General features: G+C 36.3%; 1 protein-coding gene across 11 annotated transcripts in view; it reads right to left on the bottom strand.

The window, feature by feature from the left end:
* Nucleotides 1–14271, bottom strand: part of NPAS3 (neuronal PAS domain protein 3) — a 613181-nt gene that overhangs the window by 515344 nt on the left and 83566 nt on the right. For 6 of the 11 annotated variants that reach the window (XM_038179119.2, XM_027458865.3, XM_038179120.2 and 3 more), the window contains one exon: nt 12603–12692. The exons of the other annotated variants lie outside the window; for them this stretch is intronic. In XM_038179119.2, coding sequence (XP_038035047.2) covers nt 12603–12692 — 90 coding nt within the window. The remainder of the gene's footprint in view (nt 1–12602; nt 12693–14271) is intronic. 11 annotated transcript variants of the gene reach the window in all.

The following is a 14271-nucleotide window of genomic DNA, read 5'->3' as shown; positions in this document are numbered from 1 at the left end:
TATGCAATATGCAGCACCCATATGAACTCCAACTATGTTCTTTATTCTAATGCAGATGTAAAATTTTGCTTAAACACAGCAAGTGGCTGACACTTGCACACATTGCTTAGATGAGCTTGTGGAGAAAGATAATATACCAGATAATATAAGATAACAGATATATATATATATATATGTATATAATGTAACAGATAATATAAGAAATTGCATCTCAAAATGAGTTTTAATACATTTCCCAGAATCTCCTCTTATAAAATATCTACGCGTAAACAGATGAGCCTTATACCACATCTAACACTTAGAACATGCAGGAAAACTACTCTTAGAGCACAGGAGCATAAACAAAGCTTTACTTCCAAGGGCCTGACATTGAAAAGCTAGGAGCATTATCATAAAATGTTAATTTCAAACATCCTAAGAGCACACACAGACAGGAGCGAACACCACGCATCAGAACTGTAGTGTTCTCCAGTAGCAAGAAAAAGAAAGCAAGAAGCCTCCCACTTACAACCTTGAGTATATTGCTGCCATGCCATCAAGACTTGTAGTTAGACACTTGGAAGGGCTGTATGGCAAGGGCCAGCTATCCACTAAAAAAAAATGCTTGGGCAAACTGGACCAGGGAAGGACTTCACCTCCTTAAGCTGTCTCTGAGAAAAAGGGTACTTATCCTTATAAAAGCCAGAGTATTAAAGGGTCAGCCAATTCCCATATAAAATTATCTGAACAGCAATGAAGTATGTTTATTCACCTTTCTTATGAATTCTTAAAAGATCCAGATACAAGAAGAGTCTTTCCTCAATTTGAGGGAGATGAGCTTGTTTTCAACTTAAAATAGAAAGCAACTGGTGTTAACTAGGAAAGAAAAGAGAGCAATTCACTAGTCTGACCAACACTGCTTGGACTATTGTAACTCTTTGGAGTGGGCATTGCTGCAAGGATACAAAGTAACTGAACAAAAGAAAATCAATTTGAAACATAAAAAAAGTCAGGAAAGTAAATCTAATTGCTGATATTCAGAAATGCATTGCATTCCATTTAGTGGCAGTGTCAATATTTAGATTTCAGTGTAACCTCTAAGCAATAACCTAGGCCTGGAGTGGTTGATTTGCTCACATTTTGATATCTCACAAAAGGTCTGTTTATAATTTGTAAGTATTCTTGGGGAAGTAGGTGAGGGGGAAAGCATCAACACTGAAAAAAACTACCCAATGAGGTTGCTTTGACCTGTTTGGTAAACGTAACAGATTTTTGCCTGTTACACAGTACCATCCTCCCATAAGATATGGATCTACCAGCTGTGAATTTTACAGCCATTCAGTAGCACGTTTTTATGGATGATTATCTGATGCTATGCCTTTCTAGCAATTTCAATGCCACAGTTACCATTGATGCTGATGCACAGTCTGGATACATGCCTGATGCTCCCCAGGGTGATATGAATCAGAACTGCCTCTGTCGGTCATGCTGGGTCCAGCATGTTACATAACTGTCATCAGTAATCAAGCAGCAATGCAGCGATTCTAAAAGCATGCTGCTACCCCTGGAAGCCAGAAAGCCTCCTGCTATGATAGCCATGAAATGCTCTCTTAGTTATAAGATCTAGGTGTTGCCCAAAGCAAGCAGCAAGGCATTGTGTCTTACTAGGATATGATCATTAGGTTTCTCACTTCAATTTTGATTGATGGGGTGAAAAAGCTCAGAGTATTCTCTGGAAAGGTTTTTTTTTTTTTAAAAAACAGCATTTGACTTCAATGCAAAGGAGTTCAACCATGTGAGATTTCATATGGATAGTATTGTCATAGTTAATCAGGTAGGTCACAGCATCAGGAGGATTCTACGAAGACCAAAAATAAAATACGTGAAACTACTAAGAAGATTAGGTTTCTCAGCCTTAATTCAAGTCTACAACAAAATGATAGAAAGTGATCTCAAGTGTTAGGAAAAAGAAAAATGAAAAATTTGATTGATTTTTAAACATGCTACAGCTCAAGTTTCTTTATCCCAATGATGATTCACCACAAGTCACATAAAAAATCACATCCCTTCATATCCTACAATAGGAGACTTATTTTGATCTACATTAGGAGCACTTCAACAACAGAGCAATTTTGGAACACCACTGTGGCAAAGACTTTGCATGTAAACTATATCAGCAAAGGTTTGCTTTATACCCACACAAGAAAAAAACATCCGTTATTAGCAATACAAGCAATTATCAGTCAAATAACAGTTACAGAAGTAAAACAATACATGCTATACAGGTTTCTACTGATACAACTTGGTTGAAGTGGGACACTACACCACTTAGATATCTTTGACTAAGCTACACCAACATATACTATAGATTGTATTTTCCTTTTTAAATTAAAATCTCTGAACCAAGATATTTAGTAAAATATCTTGATTCATTTTCTATTGTTCAATTCAACTTCTAAAGTTAGTAAGATGTCAACATCCTTTCTAGTACCCAAAAGGTAGAACATAACAGCAGGACAAAGAAAATCCTGTTAGACAAAAACTGTATGCTATACCAAAAGACAGTTATGAAACAAAGGCCAGAGACTGTGTAAACAGACTACACGTGAGATTTTTATTGAGTTATAATACCACAGCTTCTGTGTAAACATATTATAGGGTTTTCTGTAATTTTTACTATTTAGAAAACAAGGGAAATAAAGAGTATATGCTGCTACAGGTCTGAAGAGAGTTTTACATCTATTATATCATGTTTTCCTTTCTTCTTTTATATCCCATTAAATGCAAAATAGAGTTTTCTAAGTAAGTTTCACAGCCAGACACGCTTCTGGCTAAGTATTATTGCTGCTGACCATTAATATCTAAACAGGAAGAATCTGATGCACCTTTTGTATTCATTGATCATCACTGATCACCCCTTATACAGGTGACTGGCTGCCTCATCTACAGCCAAGCACAGAAACATCCATGACACTGTGGTGCTTCCACACATCGTGGCCTGAGCCCTCATGGCACTGTGCAGTGCAATCAGGTTACACAAGCTGGTTTACAGCTTGAAAGTTTGTGCTGTCTCCCTTCACCTCCCTTCATACATGTGTCACAGTCACCAGCATAAAGTACTGACCAGAAATAGATTTTTCACTGTGGTGAATGCACCACAGCCTCTCCCTCCAGATAGGTTCATAGAATCACTAAGGGCTGGAAAAGACCTCCAAGATCATCTTGTCCAGCCATCCCCACTACCACCAGTGTAACACACTGAACCATGTCTTGAAGTACCATAACCAACCTTTTCTTAAACAACCCCCAAGGATGGTGACTCCCTGGATGAAGCAGCATACACAGTAGCTTCTAGGAGGCTACACACAAGGGAACAGTGTTAAGTGCTCTCTCCCCTAATGCTGTGATTACTTTGAGTCTTAAAGGCCATAACAGGTAGCCAAGTCCACCCAATAGTGAGGCCTACAGTTACCCACTAGGCACACAAGTTAGTCATTCCAGTTTTGCAAGAGGGTGGAAGACTGCACAGCACACATCTAGGCAAGGAGGCAATTGATCAGCACTGATAAACACAGCAGCCCAGAAACTCCACAAAAGCATTTAAGGGCCCTGGCTGTGATTCAGCTGCAGAGGAGCCACACTGCAGTGTCACAGCCAACTATGGACAGGTACATGAAATTAATTCATTCAACTGCTGCTTGGTTCCCCACAGTCCATTTAACTGACTTTTGTGCAGAGGTAAGGGAATTTCACCTTTTATATAAACACTGGAAAGACTTTACAAATTATTCCCAGTATACCACACATGCTCTAAATGGTGCAGCCTGATTAAACAGTACATGATACAGCATCTTAGACTACTCTGCATCACAGTCCTCAGTCTACAAGATGGCACAGACCCAACATGCTTCATGAAACTGTAAGAGGAAGTTCAATGCAACTATAACAGGAAAAGATATCTATTTTCATGAATCGCCTGTTACTCAATGAGCAGAAGACTGAGATATGACAGATTGATTAGCCAGGAGATGCACAGATTTTTTGCTTGGCATTTCTGATAAATTTATTTCATAGTTACCAGAAATTAAAGGAAAATCCTAATATCATCTTTGATTTTATGGTACTGCAATGTTTTTTGTTCTTGTTTTTGACACTACAGAATTAGTTTTACACCTAAAGATAATTACACATTTTCACCTTCCTATTGTACTCACATGAAATATGCATTCCACTTTCATTCTTCCCCTAAAATCACTTGCTTTATTTTCAAAACCTTGTATGCGTGTGCATGTATGTGCACATGAACATAGAACTAAGAAAAACATTTTAAAGATATGGACAAAAAGATTTTAAAAGTATAACACAAGTCTTGTTTTTTTGTAAACCAATTTGAGATGATACATGCTTTGCTAAATTTTTTTTCCTCACTAAAGCAGCTTTTTTTCCTCTTAGATGGAAAACAAATCAGCATAAAGTAGCATTATCAAATGCTACTCATTTCTCAAAGTATTCTAGCAAGAATTCAACAGTTTTGTCATATATAAGCCAGAAGTTTAGTGATATTTCTGCATCTGAATGTGAAATATGAGTTATGCCACTTTTGTACCATGAAGCTCTACAGCTAGGTGGTAGAATTAATGACTGAACAACTTAAGCCTTAAACAGAATCAAGTGCTATGCAGGTCTAAAGTTGCCAACCTCACTAAATATATATATATAATTTTATTATTATTATTTATTTATTTTTACAAATCAGAGCACAATTTTGAGGTTTATTCTATGAAACCCTTTTGGAGGCAGGGGAAGTGACAGAAGAATGGAGGACAAAAATAACTAAAAAGTAATTTCTGGTAAAACTCTGAACCTGTTTCAATTATTTATTTATTTATTTATTTTTAACATTTCATTAAATAATTCTCTGGTTGTTTGACAGCAGATCTATTTCTAAATGAAAGCATCATTTGGAAATAAAAAAAATGTTTAGGAAGAAAACTAACATGAAAGGTTTCCAGTTTTCCAAAAGCCACCTCTTTGAACTCCTTTTTGCATGAACACATTCTTTTAATTTGCTAACCATCTGCAAATAACCCAGTTTTCTTTTCCAGAAAGAGATTTTTTTTTGAGTGATTTTTTTTTTAGAGTGAATTTTAGAGTGAATTAGCCATCACTACAAATGCACAAATTTTCAAGGGAGAATTGTCTCCTGTATCTCAGCAGCGTCACTATGCAAAATAGACCTTACATTACTTTGAAGAAGGGCTGCTGTCACCTCATACTGCTAAAAGTAACACATGCTCATGGCTCACTGCCCCATTTGGTTGCAACTCATCAGTGCCAACAGCCCTAATTTGCTTCCCAGCCATTATGACCAACAGCTCTGAAATATGAATTAGACCTACCAAGTACTCCACACAGGGAAAGAGCTCCTTGAGTCCTTTATTCCCTACAGAGTACCCATACATGAGAATAAATCAGTGATATGAAAGAAAAAATCCATCCCAGTAAAATTTGCAGATGACACAAAAGATAAAATGGTAAATACCAAGGAGTTGTCAGTTCTACAGATTGCATAGCAGCCTGGGCTCACTTGAGTAAGATGTTTTCATATAGCAGAGCACAAATTTCTCTGTCTAGTAACTAAGAACGCAGATTCCAGATAAAGGCAATATAATTACCTAGAAAGGGGTGTATGGATGATGGTAATTTAATTAACATTAGCATACAGTGTAATGCCTTGTCTAGTGCCACAAATGCAATCCTTTGATATACACAATTAAACACTGGGTAGCAACAGGTCTGTGTCACCAATGCAGAACCACAATCATTGTTTCAAACTGCATGCAAGAAGGTTGTACTGTTTTGTATCTAGAATCCTTGAGTACTAGCAAAAGAACAACCAGTAGACTATACCAGTATTTAAACTAGGAAGACTGAAGACAGCTGCAAAGAGGTGTTCAGACTCTAGACAAATTGCCTTGCTAAGAACAAGAGTGGAAACCTCTGTCAAAGGGAAGGATAGAAGGTCAATTGGTTACTCTATGAGTATCTAAATGCACAGGGGAAGAACTGAAGAACATCATGATTATTAAAGGATTCTTCAACTGCTTAATGCTGGATTTGGTAAGTTTCTGCTACCAAAAGGAAAACTTCTGAATAAGGTAAGGTAACAATACTTAATGGAAATGGTAACTAACAGTAAACACAGTTCAGCTAAAGAAAGGCAGGATTTACTTTCACTGTTCTTATAATCAGAATTTTCCTTCTAAAAAGGAGCCAGAAGTTGCAGGATTCTGTTAGTTATCTTGTACTGTTCTTCGAAATCAAGAAAATTGCAAAGAGCTGGAGCTCCGCCTTTCAAATGGATACCTAAAATGATCCATGATACCTTTGTTACTGATATCTATGGCTTTCACATATAAACTAAACGCAGGTATTTGGCTTTTAATACTTTGTGGAAAAAAAAAAAATCCTAGCTGTGGAATGAATGTATAAATTGCTGGTAAATGAAATGTATTGCTCTTGCTCACTGTTTTCCCAAGCAATATTTTGGGCATGCTAGATATTAATATTTCTTTATTTGTGTAAAGCAAAGAATTACTGAAAGAGCATAGGAGAACTGAACCCTTGCTGAATACAGAGTACCTCGGTAACTGATAATTTGAATTGATCTTTCCATTACTGAAACCAGTAGCATAACTCAAAACAACTTTCAGAACTGGAATTAAAATGAAATGCAAGAACCATTTCCATAGACTATCAAAAACATATCTTAACAGGGAATTAGCAGACAATATTTTATTCAAAGGGTGTGGTCACAGGACCTGACAACCCAGCCAGTTTAACATGGATTGCATGCAAGCAAGCAAAAGGTAATTGTCTAATTGGTCAATTGACCAATATTAAATTCACCTCAGGATTTAACTCAGAATAGATATTACAATTAGACACTGCAAAGCTTAAGTGAATCTTCAAAATCTGTATTGAACTGTAAACTGAATGGGATTTTGTAAACCTGAATAATGTGGCCCTGTATTATTCAGTGGAAAAAAATCAGGTAACCTTTATGCGTCTCCCATTCTCTATTCAAAGTACATTCCACTAATCTCAGAGAGATTTAAAACCAGTGCAATATCTATGTCGTAATAGTAGAAGTATGATAAAATTTGTTATTGAAAAGTTATGTTTGAGTGGTGTTCTCTTAAATGCTCCAATCAGCCAAGGATTAGATGTTCAACTTAATGCTAGCCAAGTGATCGTTAATCATTTTAAAGTGGCACAGCTAATCTCATTTCATACCCAGAGAAAGCCCACTCATATTCAACATGCAAGATGACATAGGCTCACTTCTGGACGTGTTTTAAACTCAGTTGAAGACTTCCTTTTTTTGCTGAAAAAGACATCTAGAACAACCCAGCATAAAAACCCTACAGATATGCTCAAAACTACACAAAGGTGAAAGCAAAACTAGGCAGCTATAAAAGGGGTAAAAATTTTGCTATAGAGAGTTCCTAGAGAGAGGCTATAAGAACCAGTAGATTTGTATTGACAGGCCTGTTGCATGAGTTAGCAGCGGCTTCTTTTACAGATACTAATAAATAATGAATTAAGGTTATTAGATTTTAAACTAATATATTGTAAGAAGAGGTTAGAGAGAACACCACCCTAAAGACAGATCTACTGTGCAAGACAGAATCACAGAATTTCTAGGTTGGAAGAGACCTCAAGATCATCGAGTCCAACCTCTAACCTAACACGAACAGTCCCCACTAAACCATATCCCTAAGCTCTACATCTAAACGTCTTTTAAAGACTTCCAGGGATGGTGACTCCACCACTTCCCTGGGCAGCCTGTTCCAATGTCTAACAACCCTTTCGGTAAAAAAGTTCTTCCTAAGATCCAACCTAAAACTTCCCTGGACAAAGACAAAGGCCTTTGCCTTTACTAAAGCAGGTGAAATGAAATAGCACATAATGCAGTATGAAAATGTGTTGTCTAGCAGGGCCACAAGATTTCATGGGCATGTAAATCAATTTTTTGTTTTATCCATTTCATAAATGATCCTTAATTTAAACTTAAGAGGCTGACAAGAATGGTTTAGTCTTGCACATCCTTTTCTCAGTTGTGCAAATATTTACAGGTTTTGAGCCATCAAGGTAGCTTATTTAGTCTGGCAAGGTTGGATATTTCAAGCATTTACAGGCTCATGATGATAATGTATATATGAACAAGCCATACCTTCCAGGACAAACTGCTCCTCTTCTTACACTGAAATCAGTAAGACTTCTGTTCTATGCTCATTTCAGTAATTTGCAGAGAAATGAAGGGAAAAAGAGCTAATAAAGCCACAGATGTATTTCCACAACTTAAGTAAGTGAGGTGTTTTCCTTGCATGTTTACTCCATGCTCTTGATTTCAGAAAAAATACATTGCTGCAGAACTCTTTCCTATTCTTTGTTTTCCTCTGGAAAAGAGACATGACCTTAAGCTTGCTTTATATAGACAGGAAGAAATGAAGAAGAAATGATGCTTCCACCATTGCTTTGGAGGTAGTACAGAACAGCCACCAAATGGGGAATTTCACCCTCACAATCCAGATAATACTCTGAAGGGCCACTTTATGAATAGAACAACTTCAAGGAGAAGAACGAATAACTGAGATATCCTCTGCTTGTACACAACTGAAACTCCCTACAGACAAAAAAGAAAAAAACATACTTTTCTTGACAAGCCATTATTCCTTGTAATTCAGCAACAAACATAACTGGAGCATGTGCAGAGAGATGCACCATCTCTGGAGATCTTCTACCCAGACTTTGTTCTCTATTTGACACTCCATAAAGTTGAACAAGAGTGCAAAACGTAAGTAAGTGTCTCAGCTAACAAAAGAAAGGATTTTCAAACTGGACAAGAGGGAAAAACCTTGGCAGCTTGGTTACATTTTCTTCTCAGTTCTAGTTGACTATTTCTTTTTATTGTCAATTTTGTTTGACACCACAAAGAAGCTGGACATTCCTGGCTACAGCTGTGTGGAGTGAAAATGGAAAAAAAAAAAAAAGGGGAAATATGGACTGCCAAATTCCAGGGCAGTAACTGATAGGTTTCTGTTTTTACTGCCATAGCTCAAGACATGTAATCTAATTCAAAAACCACAGTGGTGAAGTCTTATTATAAAAAATTGTGGTGTGTTGGTCATTACCACAAGCAAAAGCAGAAACAAATTGCAATTGTTCTCAAATTTTAGAGCTTTTTAAAATATTTATTTACATTTACAGCCACCTCAAAAAACATAGGCCCATAGCAACCAAGGTGACAGACAAGGGAAGGGGAAATCTTTTGTTTGGATTTTGGGAAGGGTGTGAGGCACATCAGCTTTTGCAACAGTATATTCCACTCTGTTCTAGGTGGTATATCTAGTGGCATCTATAAGACCAAACTGTAAGTTAAATAAATAGCCTAGAGTGATTCACACTAACATATTCAATACACATGAAATAGACAAAATATTATCTCATGTAATCATTGGACCAACTCCTCAGGGATGTTGCAGTAAAAAATCTGCAATTATTTTCCTCAAGTAAAATGCTTTAACTAACCTAAAACTTTAAGAACTCTTAAAAACATTAGTGCTAGTACATACCAGAAATAAAGTTTAATAAGTTACTTCTCAGAAAACATTTGGGGAAGTATTTCTGGAGTGGAAGGTCGGGGCACGATCCTTTCAGATTTTTACAGAAAGGATCAGAATATCTTGATTTAAATTGCTAAGTAGCTTCACACAAAATATCTTTAATAGGTAGGCAGTTAAGCATAAATCTGAAGTAGGCTCTCAGCATAGCAGCATAATATTATTTTTTTTTCCATTTAAAAATGTGGGGGGGAGGGAGAAGGAAGAAATAAAAACCCTGTAAGGAAGCTCCATTATAAAAGAAGTTGAAGAGTCCCATCATCAAAAACAAACAAGCATTCTCAGCATGTACAATCTGCACAGACTGAAGTTCAGCAAGTGGTTATACCACAAGAGAACCAGAATTAAAAAAAAAAAAAAGATTAAATAACTCTGAACAACTTCAGGAACTATAAAGAACCTTAAGATACTTCCAAAGGAACACAAGTTACCAGTTTCCATAGATATATTTGTCAGGTATATGATAATATTCTCCAGTTTAAAGTTAAGTGGAGTCTAGTACAGCCCACAACATAGCTCTGGAAGACCACTGCACTTGAATGCTGCCTGGGTTCACAGCCAGATACCCTGCTAGGATTGGCACCCCACACTGAGCCTCCTGCTGCTTTTCAGTGCCTGCCACTGCTGTGCTGCCCCAAGCAGTTTGAAGCTACTGGTATCATGACTACCAAAGCTGCAGTCCTATCTGCAACAGCAGTGAACAGCAGTGTGTAGGTGAGTAAATATTACTTCACACACAGTTGTCTCATACCAAAAGTTCACATTTGTCTTGCAGCACTGAAGTATAAGCTTTAAAATGTCACTAATACACCTTGATTCTGTTATGGTTGTTAAACAAGTTGATGAAAACTTCTCACTAAAACTTTTATATCATTGGAAATAAGTTACCATGGGAAAAAGTACCAAAAACATCCATTGGAAAGAATACAAAGAACGACTCAGAGAACTTAAATAGCACTGAAGTACCACCAAGTGGGAAACTCCACTAATCAAAAAGCACTCTTTTCTGTAGAAAGACAGCCCTTAGTTTTCAAAAAATAATCTATGCTTTCACCTCACTTGTGGAACTGGTCAGTAGTACTTAAACCAATTCACATTAGGAATTTCAGGTTGTGACAAAACAGGTATCAATTAGAACTGCCTCATTGCCTGTCCAAATTTTTGCCTTTTGGGGGAGTTGAATTTGCCATTGAGGGTGGCAGGGAGATCTATTTGGCCAATACCTATTTGCTACTATATATGTACCTGTAAGTGAACATCTACTACCCTATTTTGTGGTCAGCACTGCTAACTGTTTTAACCATACTGACTACAAAGTCTACCTAATTTCAAATATTAAGATAAACAGCTATTCTGCATCACTATATATCGCACTCATAACAAACTGTTCCAAGGTCCAATTTCTACAAAGTTTTAAAATCTTTAGGTTGTTCTAAAACCTGATATAAATAGTATACAACAAATCTGTTTTTAAACATTTGAACAAATGAATACATTTTTATGATTACTGAACTTAAATTGCAAGAAAAGTACAATCATAAAAGTTAAGCTCTATGCTGACATTTACAGTCCCACTAACAGACTGCTTAAATTACCCTGGACACTCACTGCTTATTTGCAGACTAAGATAGGAAAAACAAAATGTAAAAAATATTTATAAATTGATGTTTAGCACAAATATCTCACACCAAAAGTAGGTATGAACACAAGAAGCCAAGCCAATATTCAGACTTCCATTTTGGCTCAAAGTTATATTAATGCTAAAATTATATTCATAAATCTAGATTTCTCTTTATCCTCTCACTTCCCTAAACCAAAATGATACTCTTGATTTACTCAAAAGCACCAGTTACTTAATGTGTTTATGGTGTTACCGAATATATATACACACACACCGAAAATTTCACAAAACAACAGTACATTATGGAATAAGATTGGATGAGAATGTGACCTGAAAAACTATGAGTATGATGACCTTACTGAAGAAACATTTTGTTCCAATGCAAGTACAACTGACATTTAGAAGCTAATGGTTGTGGTTTTTTTAATAGTCTGTCATACACAAGAAAATAGTAATAGTGAAAAAATAAGGATATAGTTGGAATATGAAAAATAAACACCAAGTGACAGAAAGCTTCAAAATTCAGTAAGATTACAGAAAACTCATAATGCATTTGCAATATATTAATACAAAATCATTTATATCTGTAAATATATACTTTAAATTCTACGTAAAAGTGTTATTAAATCCTTACTGCAGTGAAATATAAACTTTACTGATAGATTGCAGAAGAAACATAAGTAAGCATGTTACAGTTGCCTGCCCACAGTAACAGCACTTTTGTCAGAAGCTCCAGTAACAATCTTTAGTTACACACAAAAGTGGGCTCTGTTAGGGCAGTGGACAAAGGCAAATGACTGCAAAGCAAGAGGACTCAACTTCAATTTAACTGTCCTGTAAGGTACATACTAATTAGCTGCAAAGCTATGAAATCCTAGCTAGCATGTTAAGTCTGCTACATGACAGTATAATTTGACTTCTTAAAGGATTATGCAAATTACAACTCATCATTCCATTACACGACTGAAAAAAAAGTGACAGCTAATTTATACATAACACACCTTTCAAATCCCTAAGATGTCAAGCACCTGTGCAATACATTTTGCTTAGATTTTCTAGTGTATACATTCTTGTTTATTGCACTGTACAGAAGCATACCTAAGATTTAGCAAAATCATAGGGTCTTTTATTTATTTGCTTTTTAGCTTTTAGAGCACAATCCCAAAGAATTAAACACCATATTTCTGTCCCTGCTTTAGAGGTTTTGTACATAAGCAGAGGTATAAGGTTTCAACGCGTGTAATTTCTGAATAGCGGGAGAGCACGAGCACTAAATGCACGAGCTAGATGCAAGACTCACACAGATTTCAACATACTTCTGGTAGGTAGATTCACAGTAGATTCCGTCATATCTGTAGATTTTCCTACATTCTGATTGGTTGGGCAGAGGATGCTGGACAGTTATTCTGTAGAGGCATCAAAAACAGATAGACATGACTAGAGATTCTCTACAGTTAACTGTAATGCAGGACAATCAGTATGTTGAAAGTGATTTACTTATATTCTTTGTAAGCATCTTTCTGATCTCTTTAAATCAACTGCCTTGTGCACATAACATCCAGAGCTTCCACTTTTCAAAAGTTGCACTGAGAGTAAACTAAACTTTGGTTCTCCACAAGAACGGTACTTTTCCACCCCCCACCATCAAATGAAAGGGGAAGTAGTAAAGAACTTTATAAACCAAACTGATATTTCACAAACTTTGTGTACATAAAATAGTGCTTATAAACTTGATAATTTATTGTTTAGTGTTGCAATCCTTGCTGAGGCAGGACATCCATTTATATTAGCAGGGAGTTTGTCCAGACAAAGACCAAATAACCCTCCAATTTAAAATGTCAACAGCAATTCACACATTTGCAAAGAACGAGGATGTTGTGGCATTAGGAGGACTGTGATTGAAGGTGCTCAGCACCATCTGAATAATGCCATATGTTCTCGGATTGAATGAAAAAAAATGAAAGTGATTGGCAGCAATCAGGAGGTGCGCAGCATCTTGTAAAATCAGGCCCTAAAAGATTTGTCAATCATTCTATTATTTATCCCTCCCCAACTCCCTGTTAGCAGAAAATATAATTTGGCTATAAAAATTCAATGTTTTTAAAATATACTTGGGAATTGCACACAAAACAGTACCCACTAATTTCCTTTTTAATTTTTTTTTTTTAATTTTTTTTTCCTCCCCTCTTCTCCTGAATATAAACACATTTTGGATTCCTTTGCTTCTTCCAGAAATACTTCTGTCTCTTTTAGTATAACGGGAGTTAAACTAAAGTATAGAACTGCAAAACTTATACAAATTTTTCAAATGTTGAATTTTAGGCTGTGAAAAATATTTAGGTATTCTTCTTACTACAAGATTTCTAATTATTTTTAACTATTAAGTATATATAGCTCTCAACTAGTCATTTAACAGTGTTAAACGTGTTTTAACAGTAATTTGATTGTGGAGGTATGATAAAGTGAACATAGGCAGCAACAAGCTTTGCAAAAAAAAATGGAAAGTTTTCTACTGTGGAAACTGAGGGCCTTCCTTAAGCCTGTGCCTACACAGAGCGGCAAGTACATGCATCATGTTGGACTTGATGATCCTTAAGGGTCCCTTCCAACTCAGAATATTCTATGATCTTCAAATCTTAACACAGCCCCATTCCCCTGATCATTTAAATTGGAACCCTGACCACATACCCAATTTCCTTCCTCGGTACCCCATGTGTAGAAGGGAAGAGAGCAAGAGAGAAGACATGACCAAACACACCTGCAAATCACAGGGCAGCCCTGGATTTCCTCATTAAGACATCACCAGAGAGGCTTACTTAATAGGATAATCAGGGCCTTTTAAGTTGGATCCCTTAGTGTACACCAAGGTGTACAAAAACAAGTGGAGTATGCTAGACTGGGATTTACAACACAAGTACTATCCACAGGAGCCATGCAAGCTAGTAAAAATAAAAGTCTATAAGGAAGAAGTTTCTTCCATGCTGT

Source organism: Anas platyrhynchos, chromosome 5, assembly GCF_047663525.1.
Source record: "Anas platyrhynchos isolate ZD024472 breed Pekin duck chromosome 5, IASCAAS_PekinDuck_T2T, whole genome shotgun sequence".
In the NCBI taxonomy this organism is placed as follows: Eukaryota; Metazoa; Chordata; class Aves; order Anseriformes; family Anatidae; genus Anas; species Anas platyrhynchos.
The sequence above is the reverse complement of the archived record's forward strand: the minus strand, read 5'-3'. Positions and strand labels throughout refer to the sequence as shown.